The 15,408-nt window shown below is 36.7% G+C and overlaps 1 protein-coding gene across 2 annotated transcripts in view; it reads right to left on the bottom strand.

The window, feature by feature from the left end:
- The window catches only part of LOC121407567 (protein virilizer homolog), a 54,186-nt gene extending 40,061 nt beyond the window's left edge, over positions 1–14,125 (bottom strand). Inside the window, exons 1-3 of one of the 2 annotated variants that reach the window (XM_041598706.1) lie at positions 13,887–14,125; positions 1,079–1,191; positions 203–335 (exon numbers count right to left, since the gene is read on the bottom strand). In XM_041598706.1, the coding sequence (XP_041454640.1) occupies positions 203–335; positions 1,079–1,191; positions 13,887–13,931 (291 nt within the window). In that variant the 5' untranslated portion in view covers positions 13,932–14,125. Of the gene's footprint in view, positions 1–202; positions 336–1,078; positions 1,192–8,252; positions 8,264–13,886 lie in introns of those variants that run through there. The other variant, XM_041598707.1, reaches the window with a different exon arrangement.
- Positions 14,126–15,408: the final 1,283 nt, after the last annotated feature.

Here is a 15,408-nt window from a genome sequence, read left to right as displayed (position 1 = left end):
GTTTTTGTAAGTTCTGTAATTGCTGAAAATAGTGACCATGTCAAGTTGGACAAAACAAGAATTCAAACATGTTCGTCAGATTCACACTTGTCAATTAATGGAACTTGGGGGAATTGATTTTCTCAAATTTCATATGAATCGCATGCATCCATGAACAGAGCTGCTATATAACAATTGAACAGAATTAGATCTGAGATTTTACCTGATTTTTAGGGATGATCTGAATGTCACTACCCTCCTTGTACTCCAAGGTGCCGAGCCTCTCAAAAATTGCACTGGAACTCTTCATCTTGTGAACAAAGGTTTCCAACTTAAAGCTGTGAGGACTGGTTTGCCTGAAAATCGAAATGAAGAATAATAAGAATCATAATTCAATTAAATTTGTGAAGTGCAAGCACAGCTCTAAAGAGAGCATGTGTGATTTTCTTGCTGTCACTGGATATCTCATTATTTTGTCTTGAAATGCAATGGCATTTCCTGCAGCTTTTATGCAACAAGTTCCTCATAGGCGACACTCCATGATAAAGAGCAAATACATCATTGACTCTTTATAAGCAAGTTAGCATAAAAACAGCCTCTGGCTTTTTCCTAGCTCTGTACTGAAATTATGCAAATGAAAATAACCTTTCAAGTGACATTGTATATTGTAAAGCCAATTATCTGAATTTCGTTGAATTTTTAGTCCAAATTTAATTTTTTTTTTCTTTTAATTTTACATGAAATTACATTCTTATTTCTATATGATAAATTTGACATTCACATTCTCTGGTTAATCAATGATTAATGATTTAGTGTTACTAAATATCCTTTTCATTAAACAAAATAATCACACTATTTATTCCAAAGAATCATGTTTCAACATAAACTCCAAACATACTTTCAGGTGCCACGCACAAGCATTTTCCATGTGATGTACATGAATATCTAATAATGCTAAGTTTTGCTTACAAAAAGTTATAAAATGAATAGGAAATTTCATAGTTCACTCATAAAGCAACATGTATTTTTTTTTTTCAATTAAAGTAGGGGCAAAGGCTTTAGATTTTTTGAAATTTTGACTAGTTTAGAATGAACTTACCCTATTCCAGTTTCATCATGAATGCTAGGATGGATGCTAAACCCCCTGGGTATCACCCTCACTTCATGGATACATACAGGCATGGAAAACCTTACCAGATCCATGTTCACCTCCTACAATAAAGACAGATATCAGATAAAAAATCAAAAAGCTTGAAATTAAGCACAATATGACTTAGTCTCAAAGATTTAAGACAATCGCTTATCTCAAACAAGAATATAAAACTCGGTAAAATCCCTATTGTGTCCAAAATTGGGTCAGTGCTGAGATTCAAAGTCAACTTCATGTTTCTGCATATTCTTCTAACACAACACACACCAATCTTAATATTTTACAACATGCATTGTCACTTACCACAGGAAAATCTTCCTATATTCTTCTAACACAACACACACCAATCTTAATATTTTACAACATGCATTGTCACCACAGGAAAATCTTTGATTTTGACCTCATAAACCGAGATCTAATTCTGACTTTTCTTTTCGAAATAAAACTAACCAAAAATCTGTCTTTCAAATTCAAGGAAACACAAGCAACCGCCCAGTTACATTACAATTTTTTCCACACAGGATTTAGTTTGGACGTTAACGTTCCATCTAGACCTAACCTAACGTTAGACTTAATTTTATTTTGTTGATTGTTGGGCTGGGCTTTTTCTTTTAAATTTCCATCATTCATAGAAATTCATTGGGCCTATCACCAAACAGAATGGCCATTCTGTGCTTTTGGGAACTGTTCACTAAATCAAAGTTGTACCTCCTTTCAGCACAATATTATAAAGAATCCATGCTTCAGCGATTTTCAAAAGAAATGATGCAAATTGCTTTGTTTACAAAGTGAAGCTCTTCGCACAACTGGTTCCCTTTTTCCTCACACAATATTCATTGGGCTCAGATTTCAAAGTTTTCAGATGACATCAGCAATTCTGCGCAAGGGTTTGATTAGTCAAATGTGGAATTATAATTTTGTGATTAATCCGACTACCCTGCATTTCCCTGCTCTTCAAAACCACTCTGCCACTTTCACAATGTTGAATGAAAAAATGATTACAAAATCGATTCATTAAAAGAATCACAAACGATATATATATATGGAGATGAATCATTTTAACAAAACTCGTGAAAATTGGAACCAGCTTGTACAATTCTGGACAATTTTCCATAGCTGGTTCTTATGTAATGGGTAGAAAAAGACAGTTTACAAGATATATTTATTTCATCAGAATCACTACTGATGAAATAAATCTCATTAGTAATCTGTCTTTATCTACTCTTCAAAACAGAAACAAGCTATGGAAAATTCTCCAGAATTGTACATGCTGGTTCCCATTTTCACGAGTAAATGAAGACAGTTTACTACTAGTGAGATTTATCTCTAAGAATCGTCACTGATGAAATAATCTCACTTATAAACTATGAATACTCTTGAAAATGGGAACCAGTGTGTAAAACTCTATGGAGAATTTTCCACACTGCTTCCCATTTCAGCAGGAACACTAGATTACTCTACTCGCTGAAATGGGAACCAGCATGTAAAGCATCATTGTGCATGCAATATCAATTGCAAAAGACACACTGTGTGTGTGAAGCTGGGACTGCGGAGTGACATTAAGATTCCTATTCATTTTTTTCTACAGAGGCTGCAAAAAATCACTAAATGCAAAGAAAACCAGCAACTCTTTGACCTGTATTCTGAAGCCGGGCTTAGCTTAGACATGGTTTAACTCTGTGCTAAAATTATGGGGAGTCAAAAGTGTCAAAATTATTATTATATTGTGATTTCTTATGTTTACTGTGCTCTTTCCCGATTCTTTGATGGTGAAGACAATCATCTTATTCATACTTCCTAGACAATGGGGGATGATTTGAGAGTCAAATGAGCTGAAATATGATATCTTTACTGTTAGTGATTTGTCACAATTTTAGTTATCCATACTTAAACCACAACTTTATACTCGAGTTTAAGTTAAACCTGACTTCAGAGTACTGGCCTTTGGAATTTTAGTGTTATATTCACTTTAATTTCATATTTTCCTATAATAATATGAACATATTTTTCAAGTGAAAGCAGAGGAAATACTATTTCTTAGCATAATAAATCAAGTGCGTAGCTTTAGATCCCCTTCAACATTGGGTGGCGAAATCAAGAGGTGTTCGGAAAACATGTCAGGATTTTCGTATTTATGATTTTAGTGATATTTTCTTCTTGGGTAAGGATCTTCAGAATATTTACCACAAATTAGTAAAAATAATTTGTAAAAAAAAAATTGGCATAGTCTAACATTTTAATTCTTGTTTAAAAAGGAACCAATATTGTAGAAATGTCAGAAATGAAATTGTATCCTATTTACAAAATTTAGATATAGATCTAACGTTAGATCCTTTAGAAGTAGACCAAAAGCTTTGGTCTCTGTTTGGTTGTTCCACTCAGCTCACCAAGAGACCGAAGTTCTGTACAGGGACTCCATGACCATATGTTTATAAGTTCAGATCAACCAGGGAAGTGGTAGTTGCGCGACAGCCGAAATAAGTCACTGTTTTTTCCCCCTTTTCAGTTTATTTTTTCCTGTTTTGGTGCATTTCAGGCAAAAATGGAATATTATCCCTATTTCGGTCCAGTTCTTTTTATACATTTTTATGAAATAACGACAAAAATCGATGAGCCCGTCAGGAGGATTTTGCATTGTTAACCCCCTAATGGTGACTGCACGATAGTGAACCGTCTGTGTACGAGGAGAAATAAAAAAATTAAAAAATGTTAAAAAACTCCTCAAAACAGATGGCTGGCACCTGTCTAGAACGTGTTGAGGAAAATAGAAATCTCGGGGTAGGGAGTTCGGTGAAAATGCCACTTTCAGAATTTGTATCTGTCTGTGCACCCATGTATAAAACAAATATGAAGCCATTAGAGGAGGAACAAGTAGAATGCCTCTGGCCGTCTCGCCTGCATCACGCGGTTCAATATAGCAGCAGTGCTCACTTTGAATACTACTCTAACTCGCACAAGATGTTCAGTGATACATGGTTACTCTTATGTCCACTTTTTATGAACTAGACCAATAAACTTACAGAGATATGGTTATTCAACAAAAAACCCCAACATGGCCAAAGTTCATTAACCTTACATGACCTTTGACCTTGATCATGTGACCTGAAACTCGAACAGGATGTTCAGTGATACTTGATTACTCTTATGTACAAGTTTCATGAATCAGATCCATAAACTTTCAAAGTTAGGATGGTAATTCAACAGATACCCCCGATTCGGCCAAAGTTCATTGACCCTAAATGACCTTTGACCTTAATCATGAGACCTGAAACTTGCACAGGATGTTCAGTGATGCTTGATTACTATTATGTCCAAGTTTCATGAATCAGATCCATAAACTTTCAAAGTTATGATGGGAATTCAACAGATATCCCCAATTCGGCCAAAGTTCATTGACCCTAAATGACCTTTGACCTTGGTCATGTGACGTGAAACTCATGCAGGATGTTCAGTGATACTTGATTAACCTTATGTCCAAGTTTCATGAACTAGGTCCATATATTTTCTAAGTTATGATGACATTTCAAAAACTTAACCTCAGGTTAAGATTTCGATGTTGATTCCTCCAACATGGTCTAAGTTCATTGACCCTAAATGACCTTTGTCATGTGACATGAAACTCTAATAGGATGTTCAGTAATACTTGATTAACCTTATGGCCAAGTTTTATTAACTAGGTCCATATACTTTGTAAGTTATGACGTCATTTCAAAAACTTAACCTCAGGTTAAGATTTGATGTTGACGCCGCCGCCGTCGGCGCCTATAGTCTCACTTTGCTTCGCAGGTGAGACAAAAACCTAGAAACCTATATGGTTGGAACTACCCCTTATCGACCACCTAATCTTCAAAGCATCATATCTGCGAAAATATTCATCAATTTTACCCAGTTTTCGTCTCATTTGTGAAATTGAGCAGATCAGATTCCCATGTTTCGGTCGGCGACTCCGATTCAATCCGCCTGTATATCGACGAACAACGAATACGATTTTACATTTGCTCATTTGCACCCGTCTTTTGAAACCGACCACCCGCGATACACTAAGCTACATGTAACGGCCGATTCTTGTCGAGGTGGCGAAATATTTTTACTCTTTCAAATCAGTTCTCTGATGTCAACATGCTAAATGATCATCTCACTATTTCCTCTGCGAGCTACGGCACATGATTCGACGATTGACGACGAATATTTGTTCTAAGGCCGTTTCCTATCGGATTTCTTGGTTTTTCAGCACGATTTGGGTCTGGTCAATACAATTTTGATTAATTCTACTAAATTTTTACTTTTTGTTGCTTCTTTTTCTCTCGTAAAATTGATTCTTACCGTTTCTATGGACACTGCGCCTACTCTCCCGCGCGTATCGTTTGTAATACGCAATAATTTTAACGCGCGCAAGGTGGTCGGTTTCAAAAGAGGTGGTCGATATGTGGTAGTCTCACCATACCATGAGAAACTTTGAAGTTTTATGAATAAAATGATGTATAATTCAAGGGCATGCCTTGCCCCGCATAGTAGCACATTGCACTTTAAAAAGAAGTATTATACAGTCCCATTCGTTGCATTTTGTGTAAGTTATGAAAATCTACTTTTTGCTGTTAAAAAATCAGCACATTCTTCCGTTTAAACAGAAATATCTGTCAATATTTGACATCATGAGTTGATTTATGCACCATTCTTTTTCTTATCTCACAAGCTTAAAAAATGTTAAAAAACTCCTCAAAACAGATGGCTGGCACCTGTCTAGAACGTGTTGAGGAAAATAGAAATCTCGGGGTAGGGAGTTCGAAAAGCACCCTAAACACGTAATTTCCATATTCTGAAAATGCACCCCTTAACAGGTATTGGCGTACTGTGAAACCCTACCCTTAACAAGTATTGGAAAGAAAACGATACTCTTGGCAAATATTTTCTAAAATGAACTCCTAAACAAGTATAGGACTACTTTATTGTCCAGGTCCTTCGGTCGTCGGTTTTACCTTTATAAACATCATTTGGTTTAGTACGACCCCACCTTCTACACCTCGCGCAAATCGGACTCTAAACACTTGGGGCAAAAGGGACATTTTAATTTTGTTTTATCATCCACGCAAATTTGACCCTCAACACGTAACTATCCTAGCGAAATAGATACCCTTTTTTCATTATTTTTGTGTTTTTGACATCCTTATCACGTTATGTACGTAACGTGCCCTACTGTATCTTGAATTTAAAAGACATGCTTTTCACGTTTTTTTGGTCGCGCATGGTATTAATGTTGTAACCGATTTTTATTCCAATTTCCGATCTGAACCGATTTCCCCCTTTTTTTCTACATTTTTCCGAACTCCAATTTTTGACCAGTGAGAAAAAAGTCGGATAAGAAAAACCAAAACAAAAGACAAAAAACATGTGGCGATGTTTGCCGTCAAAATGCGCTGATGATTTGTTTTTTTGATTTCGGACACAAGCAGTGGAAGGAAAAGAAGAGAAAGGAGAAGAAAATTATGATTTGTTTTCATCTCCAACGACAAAAACGGAGAAAGAAGAAAAACAAGATGATGTTTTGATCTCAAGCGGAGGAAAATTAAATTTAGTTGAACACGCTGACATGCGCCATGTTTACGACTATGCGTCCTCTAAGAGTTTACGATTACCTCCACCATCACTACGATGTTGTAGAGGTGAATATCATCATAAACTTAGGATAAAAGTGCGTCTTTTTCGGTGTGTCATGCAAACTCTCTAAGAGTTTTACGATTACCTCCACCATCACTACGATTTTGTAGAGAAGGTGAATATCATTGTAAACAACTTCAGATTTTAGTGCGTCTATGTTGGTAGGTTATGCGTCCTTTAAGAGCTTACGATTACCTCCGCTTTCACTACGATGTTGTAGAGGTGAATATCATCGTAAACAACTTTGGATAATAGTGCGTCTATTTCGGTAAGTCATGCGACCTCTAAGAGTTTACGATTACCTCCGCCATCACGATATTGTAGAGAAGGTGAATATCATAGTAAACAACTTCGGATAGTAGTGCGTCTTTTTCTCTAAGTAATGCGACCTCTAATAGTTCACGACGGACTCCGCCATCACCCCGATGTTGTAGAGAAGAGGACTATCGTTTGAATGGCGGTAATGTCACGCGCTGCATCATCATTTTCTTCTTTTCCTTCCTCCGATTTTGTCGGAGATCAAAACAATTCATCATCTTCTTCCTCCGCTTTTGTCGGAGAAAAAAAAAAAAAATTCTGTCATCAGTGTAGCTTGCAGCATTTGTCCACGTGCCGGCCACCCACAAATTTTAATGTATTTTTTTTGTTTTTGAATATCTGCCGATTCGATTTCGATTTTAGGAGCAAAACTTCCGAACCGAACTCCGATCCCGTTATTTCTCTTAACTTACAACATTACATGGTATCCACTCGTCAATTTCACGCATTATGCGTGAGACTCGAGCATTTTGCATTTTTTTTGGACTCTTTAAGAGTCTTACTCATCCCCTCAGGCTCAAAATCTCTGTCATGTCAGTCTCACGCAACTATCACAGCTTATCCCCATATCATGCATATATGGTAGGGGGTCCTAAAGCTGCGCGGGTCCTAAAGCTACGCACCACTCATCGCGCATGCAGTTCTTAATGGCAAATGCGCACTTTGTGTTGAATTGTGACTGCAGAGTGACGAACGATTCCTATTCAATTTTTTCTACAGAGGCTGCAGTAAATCTCTAAATGCAGAGAACACCCACAACTTTTTTTGAATTTTTGAGCTATATTCTCTTTAATTTCATATTATCCTATAATAGTATGAACATATTTTAGAAATTGAGGCACAGGAAATTCTATTTTTCTGCATGATAAATCGAGTGCGTAGCTTTAGGACCCCTTCTAACATCGGGCGGCGAATTCAAGAGGTGTTCGGAAAACACGGCGGGATTTTCGTATTAGTGAGTTTTGTGATATTTTGTTCTTGCTTAATGATCTTTAGAATATTTGCCACAAGTTAGCGACAGATAATTTGTTCAAATATTAAAATTGGCATAGTTTCTATCGTTTGTAAACAAAGTGCGTAGCTTTAGGTCCCCCCATCATACATTGTACACGATGTCTGTGATCTCACTCAGATTCACAGAAAATCTCACGCATAGCTGGTCTTAGACAGCTGGCAGCCGTCTGTTTCGAGGAGTTTTTTTAACATTTTTTTTTTATTTCTCCTCATACACAGACGGCTCGCTATCGTGCAGACACCATAAGTAGGCAGGACAACAAGAATTTCAAAATGTGTTTGTTGTCCCCAAGAATGATATCAAAAAATTTCTTAATATCTAATTTGTCATGTGAAACCACTTAAAACTTACGTAAAATTCATTTAAATTGCAAAAAAGAGCAATTTCATAGCACCAACATGGGTCGAAAAAGTCATAGACATCGCGGGTCCCTGTTAATACACTGTCCTTACTATCGATAGTTTAAACGATCACGATGTGCTCGCTAAATGCGCGCGCCCGTCGGCGTCTGCTAGCCGTCCTCTGCTGTGACTCTCAAATAGCCCCGCATGTGCGATTTTAAGTCAGATCGTCCCATATGCTGTTTTTCATGTTAGTACATAGATGCGTGCGCGTTTTTTGCGGACGCAGATCATGCACCCATCTCCGTCGTCTGCTACGGCTCTCTATATCAGTCCCAACTTTGTGAAATGTGTTTTCTGGTGTATTTTCATTTGGTCTACATGCAGTTTGCCCACTTGTCATTTGGTCTAATGCCAAATGGGCTAAACCCATTTGGTCAACTAAATTGCCATTTGGTCTACACTTGGTCTAATTCTCATTTACTGAAATGTCCAGTTGGTCTAATTTCAGCATAACCTACATAATTATATATTTTTTTTACTTTGTCAAATACTGGTACATAAAATTGGCTTTATATCATGCAGTTCCACATTGTAAATATGTATATTCATTTGGTTCACATGCAATTTGCCCACTTCTCATTTAGTCTAATGCCGAATGGGCTAAACCCATTTGGTCTACACTTGGTCTAATTCTCATTTTGTGAAATGTCCAGTTGGTCTAATTTCAGCACAACCTAGGCTACTTAATTATATTTTTTTAACTTATATACATATATTTAGTCTTTATACATATACCAAATGGGCTTGACCCATTTGGTTTAAAAAAAAATCTAATTGCCATTTGGTCTACACTTTGTCTAATTTACATTTGGTCTACACTACACTTGATCTAATTTTGAGTCCAGTCCAGGGTCTAATGTCAACATGACCTACATCATTATGATTTTATACTTTGTGAAATATATATTTTTTTCTTTATATAATTTCATTTCACCTTATAGTTTTAGCATTGGTTTCCAAATAAATAATACTTGAACAGTGGCATAATCATGATAATGGAGCCAAAAGTTTTGAAAGGTGTATCGGGTAAATTTATAAAGTTGTAAGCAGAAGCAAACAACAAAAAAAGTTGAAGCGGGGGGGGGGGGGGGCGGTGTTAATTAATTTTCTTTTATTTTCCAATGGCAGATCAATCTTTGTTTTTGCTTGCTAAATTTTTTAAAAATGATATGTTCTGTTCTATCTACAATTTTTACTCATGATCCTTTTTTACTTTTTTTTCAGACACATTCGCACCCGAACCGACTCTACAAGGGAAGAGAAGGAATTATTGAACCCCTTGACAATATACAGGTCAAGGGCTGTAATAGTATACAGGGGCACTTCCTGGGAGTTTAATTTCATTTTAATTATGTGTTTTCAGGATTTTTTTAGGATATCTAACATTGCAGTGAAAATTATTGCCCCTGCTGATAGTTTTTCAGCTGTGCATGCCCCTCCTTAATTTCAGTGAATAAGGTGTGGCACTGCCCTCTATGATTCATTTTGAATTTTAATGGGCTCCAAAATGCAGTAATTTGTAAATGATAGCATAATCTTATTTTGATAAAGCATTTTACTTAACGGGGGGGGGGGGGTAAATTTGACTACTAAACCAGCCCCCCCATGTCAAGGATAAAATTTTTGGAAAAAAAGCATATATAAAATAGATATAGTTATTGCATATCAGAATATTATTTTTTCTTGATGTTTTCTCAATAACTCTAAGCTGTTATTGATGAATTCTTTCTTGAAACAAAAATAAGCAATTTATCCAAACATGTCAGTTTCATTTTGTAGACATATGCATTGAATTTACCAATTCAGAATATAAGGTATGCAATCTTTCATAAATGTTGATTTTTATCACTGGTGGATCTGGGGGAGGGCACATCTAGCTCAACCCCCCCCCCTTTGAGAGCTAGAGTCAAGATGTAATGAAAATATGCAATTTTCATCAAAGAATGCCCCCCCCCCCCGTAAGGCCCTTTTTTGCTTGACAAATTTTCATCCTGAAAATGTGCCCCCCCCCCCAGGATAAATCCTGGATCCACCACCCTGGTTTTGATTAAGTTTACATGTATTTTCATTTTGAAAAAAAAAATTCCTAGAGATTTATAAACAGCATGATTTACACTGAGCATTTCATACAATTTGTGCAGAAGAAATATTATCTTGAGAAATTTGGTTATCAAATTAGGGAAGATATCTTTTGGAAATGAAATTACTTTATTGCAGTTATGTCTTACATTGTATTGTCATTTTACTTGATAGAAATTCATTATTTTTTATAACCATGACAGTGTTATAAATTCATATTTGCTAAATTGTAATAATCATTTTGATGTTCCTTCATCTTCATGAAAGTATGAATTCTAGTCATCTGCTTCAGTCTGCCCAATGAAATGGTTACAAAGGGCCTAAGCATCCCTTGTCATTTTTCAATAATTAGTTAAGTCAGTAGTCAAGTAAGGGGTCAGACAGTTTGGCTGTATTATATTTGTTTAATTGTCTTACTAGTGTCAATTTACTAAACTTTTTCTGCTTGTGATTGAACCACCAAATTGCCAGATAGTACCATTTTGTTGGGCAGACATTAATATTGACTAGAGGACTTACTTTCCAAACCAACCTAAAGATAATATGATACTTCATGTATTACAGGGGTATATTGCCTCCATTCCATTGTTGGGATGTATGCTATGGGCTGGGTAATATCATCTAACTTGTCCTGGAATAATCATTCTCTATAACAAGTTCACAGACAAACAGAGATTCCACTTCAGCAACTCTCAGTTGAACATCAACATTCCTGGCATTGGTGGGGGAAGCCAAAAATTTTAGGGGGGAACCGCCAAAATCTTTTGACCCCCCCCCCCCCCCCCGAAAAAAAAAAGATAGTGACCAAATAATATCTTGGGGGGACACAGGAAACAAAATTGAAAATTGACAAGCCAAAAAAAAATAAAAAATAAGGTTATCAACAAAAAATCGAGGGGGATGGAATCGTCCCCTCCCCACCTCAAATTTAGGGGGATACCCCCCCCCCCACTTCCGCCGCCTATGATTCCTGGTGCTTGGAGATCTGCGAAAGGCATGCTATAACATCCACTTAAGTTCCATTTCCTTTCATGTTTTTTCCTCTTCTTAGTGAGCATCTCCAAGTGTTCATATTTTTTCAGTGTCCTTTTTTAGATTTATCAAACTCAGTTTTATTACCTGATAAAATTCTATCCCAAGAATTGAACACTTTGATCAAATTTGGAAGTTCAACTTAATGTAACTGACAATATATAACTGAAAATATATAATAAAAGGCAAAATAATAATTATGAGAAAAATAATAAAGAAAAACAGTTACTCAAATCAAATTCACTCAAAACCATACACTAATGTACTCTCCTCAAAAATCAGTTCTCACTTTTAGGTATTGATCATTCATTCAGTCAATAAAATAATAAAAACAGAGTCAGGAGGTCCTCCTCAAAATAAACACAAACACAGTGTCTCACATACACACTACACATTAAGAGTAAAATCAGTTTGTATCTTTCGTGGGATTTGTTTTTATGTAAATCTGGATTCTTCTTGTTAGTAGGGCCTTAGGTCACTCTGACTTGAACTTAAAACTTCCAATCTCAAGAAGGCAAGATATCTCAGTAGATCGTCATTGTCAAGATGTTTAGGAGTTCAATCTGGAGGTGAGGTTATTCATGATGGCATCTGATATTCTGGCAGAAAGAATGAGAAATAAAAAAGTGCATAAATACAATTATTTATTTTTTCAATGCAAATTAAATAAACGAGTCATTCAAGATAGTGTGTATTTTTTAGAGGGGGGGGGGGGGGGTGATGGCATATTTTAGTCCAAATTATTTTTATCTTCATTTTTTTTCCACTTTGTATTACCATTTATTCAAAAATTGCAATAAACATATTAATAAATGAGTTTTAATCTAGTTGGCAAAAGAAAAACCAGTGGCGGCGGCAGTGCAAAGAAAATGCCAGTAAAAGGCAGTAAAGCACTGTGTCTGAGTGACTGACACCACGGCACTGACAGTGAGGTGAATGTACTTCATTTTCCAGTGCATGCACATTATTGCCCCATCATATTCACTCGTTTTCAGAAAATATTTAGTTATTCCTCATATGACCATGATTATCTCCTTCATGTCATTACTCTGGTGTTTATTCATGATTTTAAATTCAGGAAATCATTTAGCAAACAAAGAAAACAAAGCATTTCTTGACTGTGATTCCGTGTGATTCAAGTTCTATTTCATTTCTGTGTATCACACGTACGCACGTACGTGACGTAATCTTGATCTCTAATCTGCTAATTGTTATGTTAATTAATCATCCCGTGCGCGCGATTAAAATGGCTCGAAATTCGACCAAATTCAAGGGCAGCTCAGCTTGTAAACCTCACCAAGAAGGGCTTCCACAGCCCTTGCGATTCCCCGCGCTGCAATTTAACTGCAAGACACAGAAAGGAAATCAATTCAAGTTTCACAATCAACGGAAAATCCAGAACCCTTCGAGACCCATTTTGCAAGAAATACAACTAAATAAGGTAAGAATTGAGAGCAACTCACGACACTTTTGACTTACCGACACTTTCATGGTTATTTTTGGAAGATTTCATGGAATTTGGGGCACGAAAATGACTTCGATAGCTCGCGAAAGTCCTCTGCATTACGATGACATATTTTTCATCGCACGGGAGGACAATCACAAAGAGAAAATATCATATTCATCCGCGCTGACAGGGGCTTAATTTTGACGATATCGCATCGCTATGCGATTTCACTCATTGACAAGCGGACGAAGCTTACGTACAAATTTTGAGCACTTCCGCGACAGCGCCATCTAGTGACTACGGCCGTGCCTACCATAAGGGGACTTGCAATGCAAAATCCCCCCGTCGGGGCTTTTCAATTTTTGTCTTTAATGAATAAAAATTTCGAAAATTATAGTGACCAGAGTGCATATTTATATTCCCTCTTGGCATCAATTGCCAAAAAACGGAGAAAAATGAAGTTAAAAGGAACAAAAACAGTGACTTACCTCGGCTGTCGCGCAAATTCACTTCCCCGTTTTTTTATCTTAAGTACATAAACATATGGCCATTGAGTCCCCTGTACAGATCGCGCTAGAACTTCGGTCTCTGTATTTGGTGAGTGAAGCCAATGAAGTTCAGCTGAACAACCAACAAAACAGAGACCGAAGCTTTTGGTCTAAGCTGGTCTTTGAACTTGGCATCTCTGATTCGATTCTCTGGCTACTCCATCAGCACCGCACCGTACCTCGCCGCCGGCCGCGCCTTGCATAGGCGTCGGAGCTAGCTTATTGCCGATTGCCATTGTCATTGATTGGGTGGACTCACCTCACTCGTTTCGTGGGTTAGCGTGTCGAAGAAAAGAACCTCCATACTGCGAAAGTTTGAAACTTGATCAAGGTTCAAATCTTCAAATTCTTTCTGTAGTTGTTCAAAACCAAATCTAGAACAAGGTGATTTTGCAAAGGAAGGATAATGTCAGAAATTTGCGAGTCATTCTGCATTATTTTGTTACTCCCTGATCGTTAGGACTCATCTTCTTCTTCTAGAAATGCTATCGTTACGGTGTCTTTAATTGTGTCAAAAAAAATGGGGGAAACGGCGATATTAACTGGGCGTTGTATGTGGCGTGCGCCTGTAATCCAATTTAGCTGTGGGGAAGTTACAAATTGATGCAGAGGGTCGAGGTTCGAGCCCTGGTCACGTCTTTCGGATGGTGACGTTAAAGGTCGGTCCCAGACGTAAATAATCATATCTGATTGATACACGTCTGACAAAACTCAAATACACACACGATACCGGATAGGCCCTACTAGTGTAGTAGACAGTGGTGATAGTCTTAATATATCATTATTTCGTTTTTATTTAGGGCCTACCATTTGCAATTTGCATTGCATTTATTGTTAAAAGAATACCCAGCTAATCACTCCCTTTGTTCAGTGTACATACATTGTATCTACATGTGTGTAAACCAGTGAAGAACAGGGATATTTTGTAAATACCATATAAACATGGAATAAATACAAACAATGCAAGTAACTCATCATGATCTTGCATCAAGTGTGCGGTTATGATGAAACAGATACGTTTGTAATTACTTTTTAAATATTGTTACTATTTTTAAAACATAAACCTATTCAAACATTATTTTTAATACACTAGAGCTTGTTTGTTTGCTTGAAATTTATTTCTGCGTTCCACACGTTCAACATAATACAACATAGGCCTAATCAATTATTACATAGATTTTACATATATACATTTTAGACACACGTATCATTTACAATCTCTTTCTGAATATAAAAAAAGTATATGAAAAATATTATTTAACTAAATTTCAGAACGCAGGAGACCGTCGTCATGAGCGACCTGCTTGATGTTGACGACGGCCTCAAGAGTGAGGGGGCATATCCTGACACAAGTTTAGGAAACACTCATTTCAGTGCCGGATCGTTATGCCTTGTCCCATCATCCCCATTAAGTGTACGTTGAGTTATTGATAACATTGATCAAATCAGTGTCCTTAATACTCTCTCAAAAACGAAGAGCTAATTTAGCTCTTAAGGAGCGTGTATAATGAGTGACTTCACTTCGGAGTGCTGTTTGTCTAGTTCAAATTCTTTTTTCCTTCGCCTTTTTTCTATCCTGTATATATATGCATATATGAATAAGTCCGAAAGTCGACAATATTTTTTTCATTTCCACGGGGATCCACACTTTACAAGCTTTGCTATTAGTGGACCCCCCCCCCCCCCCCATTTACATTTAATTGCATTAGTGAACATAATATTATAATAAAACATTTCAAATAGAATGGTATTTTTTTCAGAATTTGGAATGTTGCATTATC

Source organism: Lytechinus variegatus, chromosome 2, assembly GCF_018143015.1.
Source record: "Lytechinus variegatus isolate NC3 chromosome 2, Lvar_3.0, whole genome shotgun sequence".
NCBI classification, from domain to species: Eukaryota; Metazoa; Echinodermata; class Echinoidea; order Temnopleuroida; family Toxopneustidae; genus Lytechinus; species Lytechinus variegatus.
This window is presented reverse-complemented; position numbering and strand designations above follow the sequence as displayed.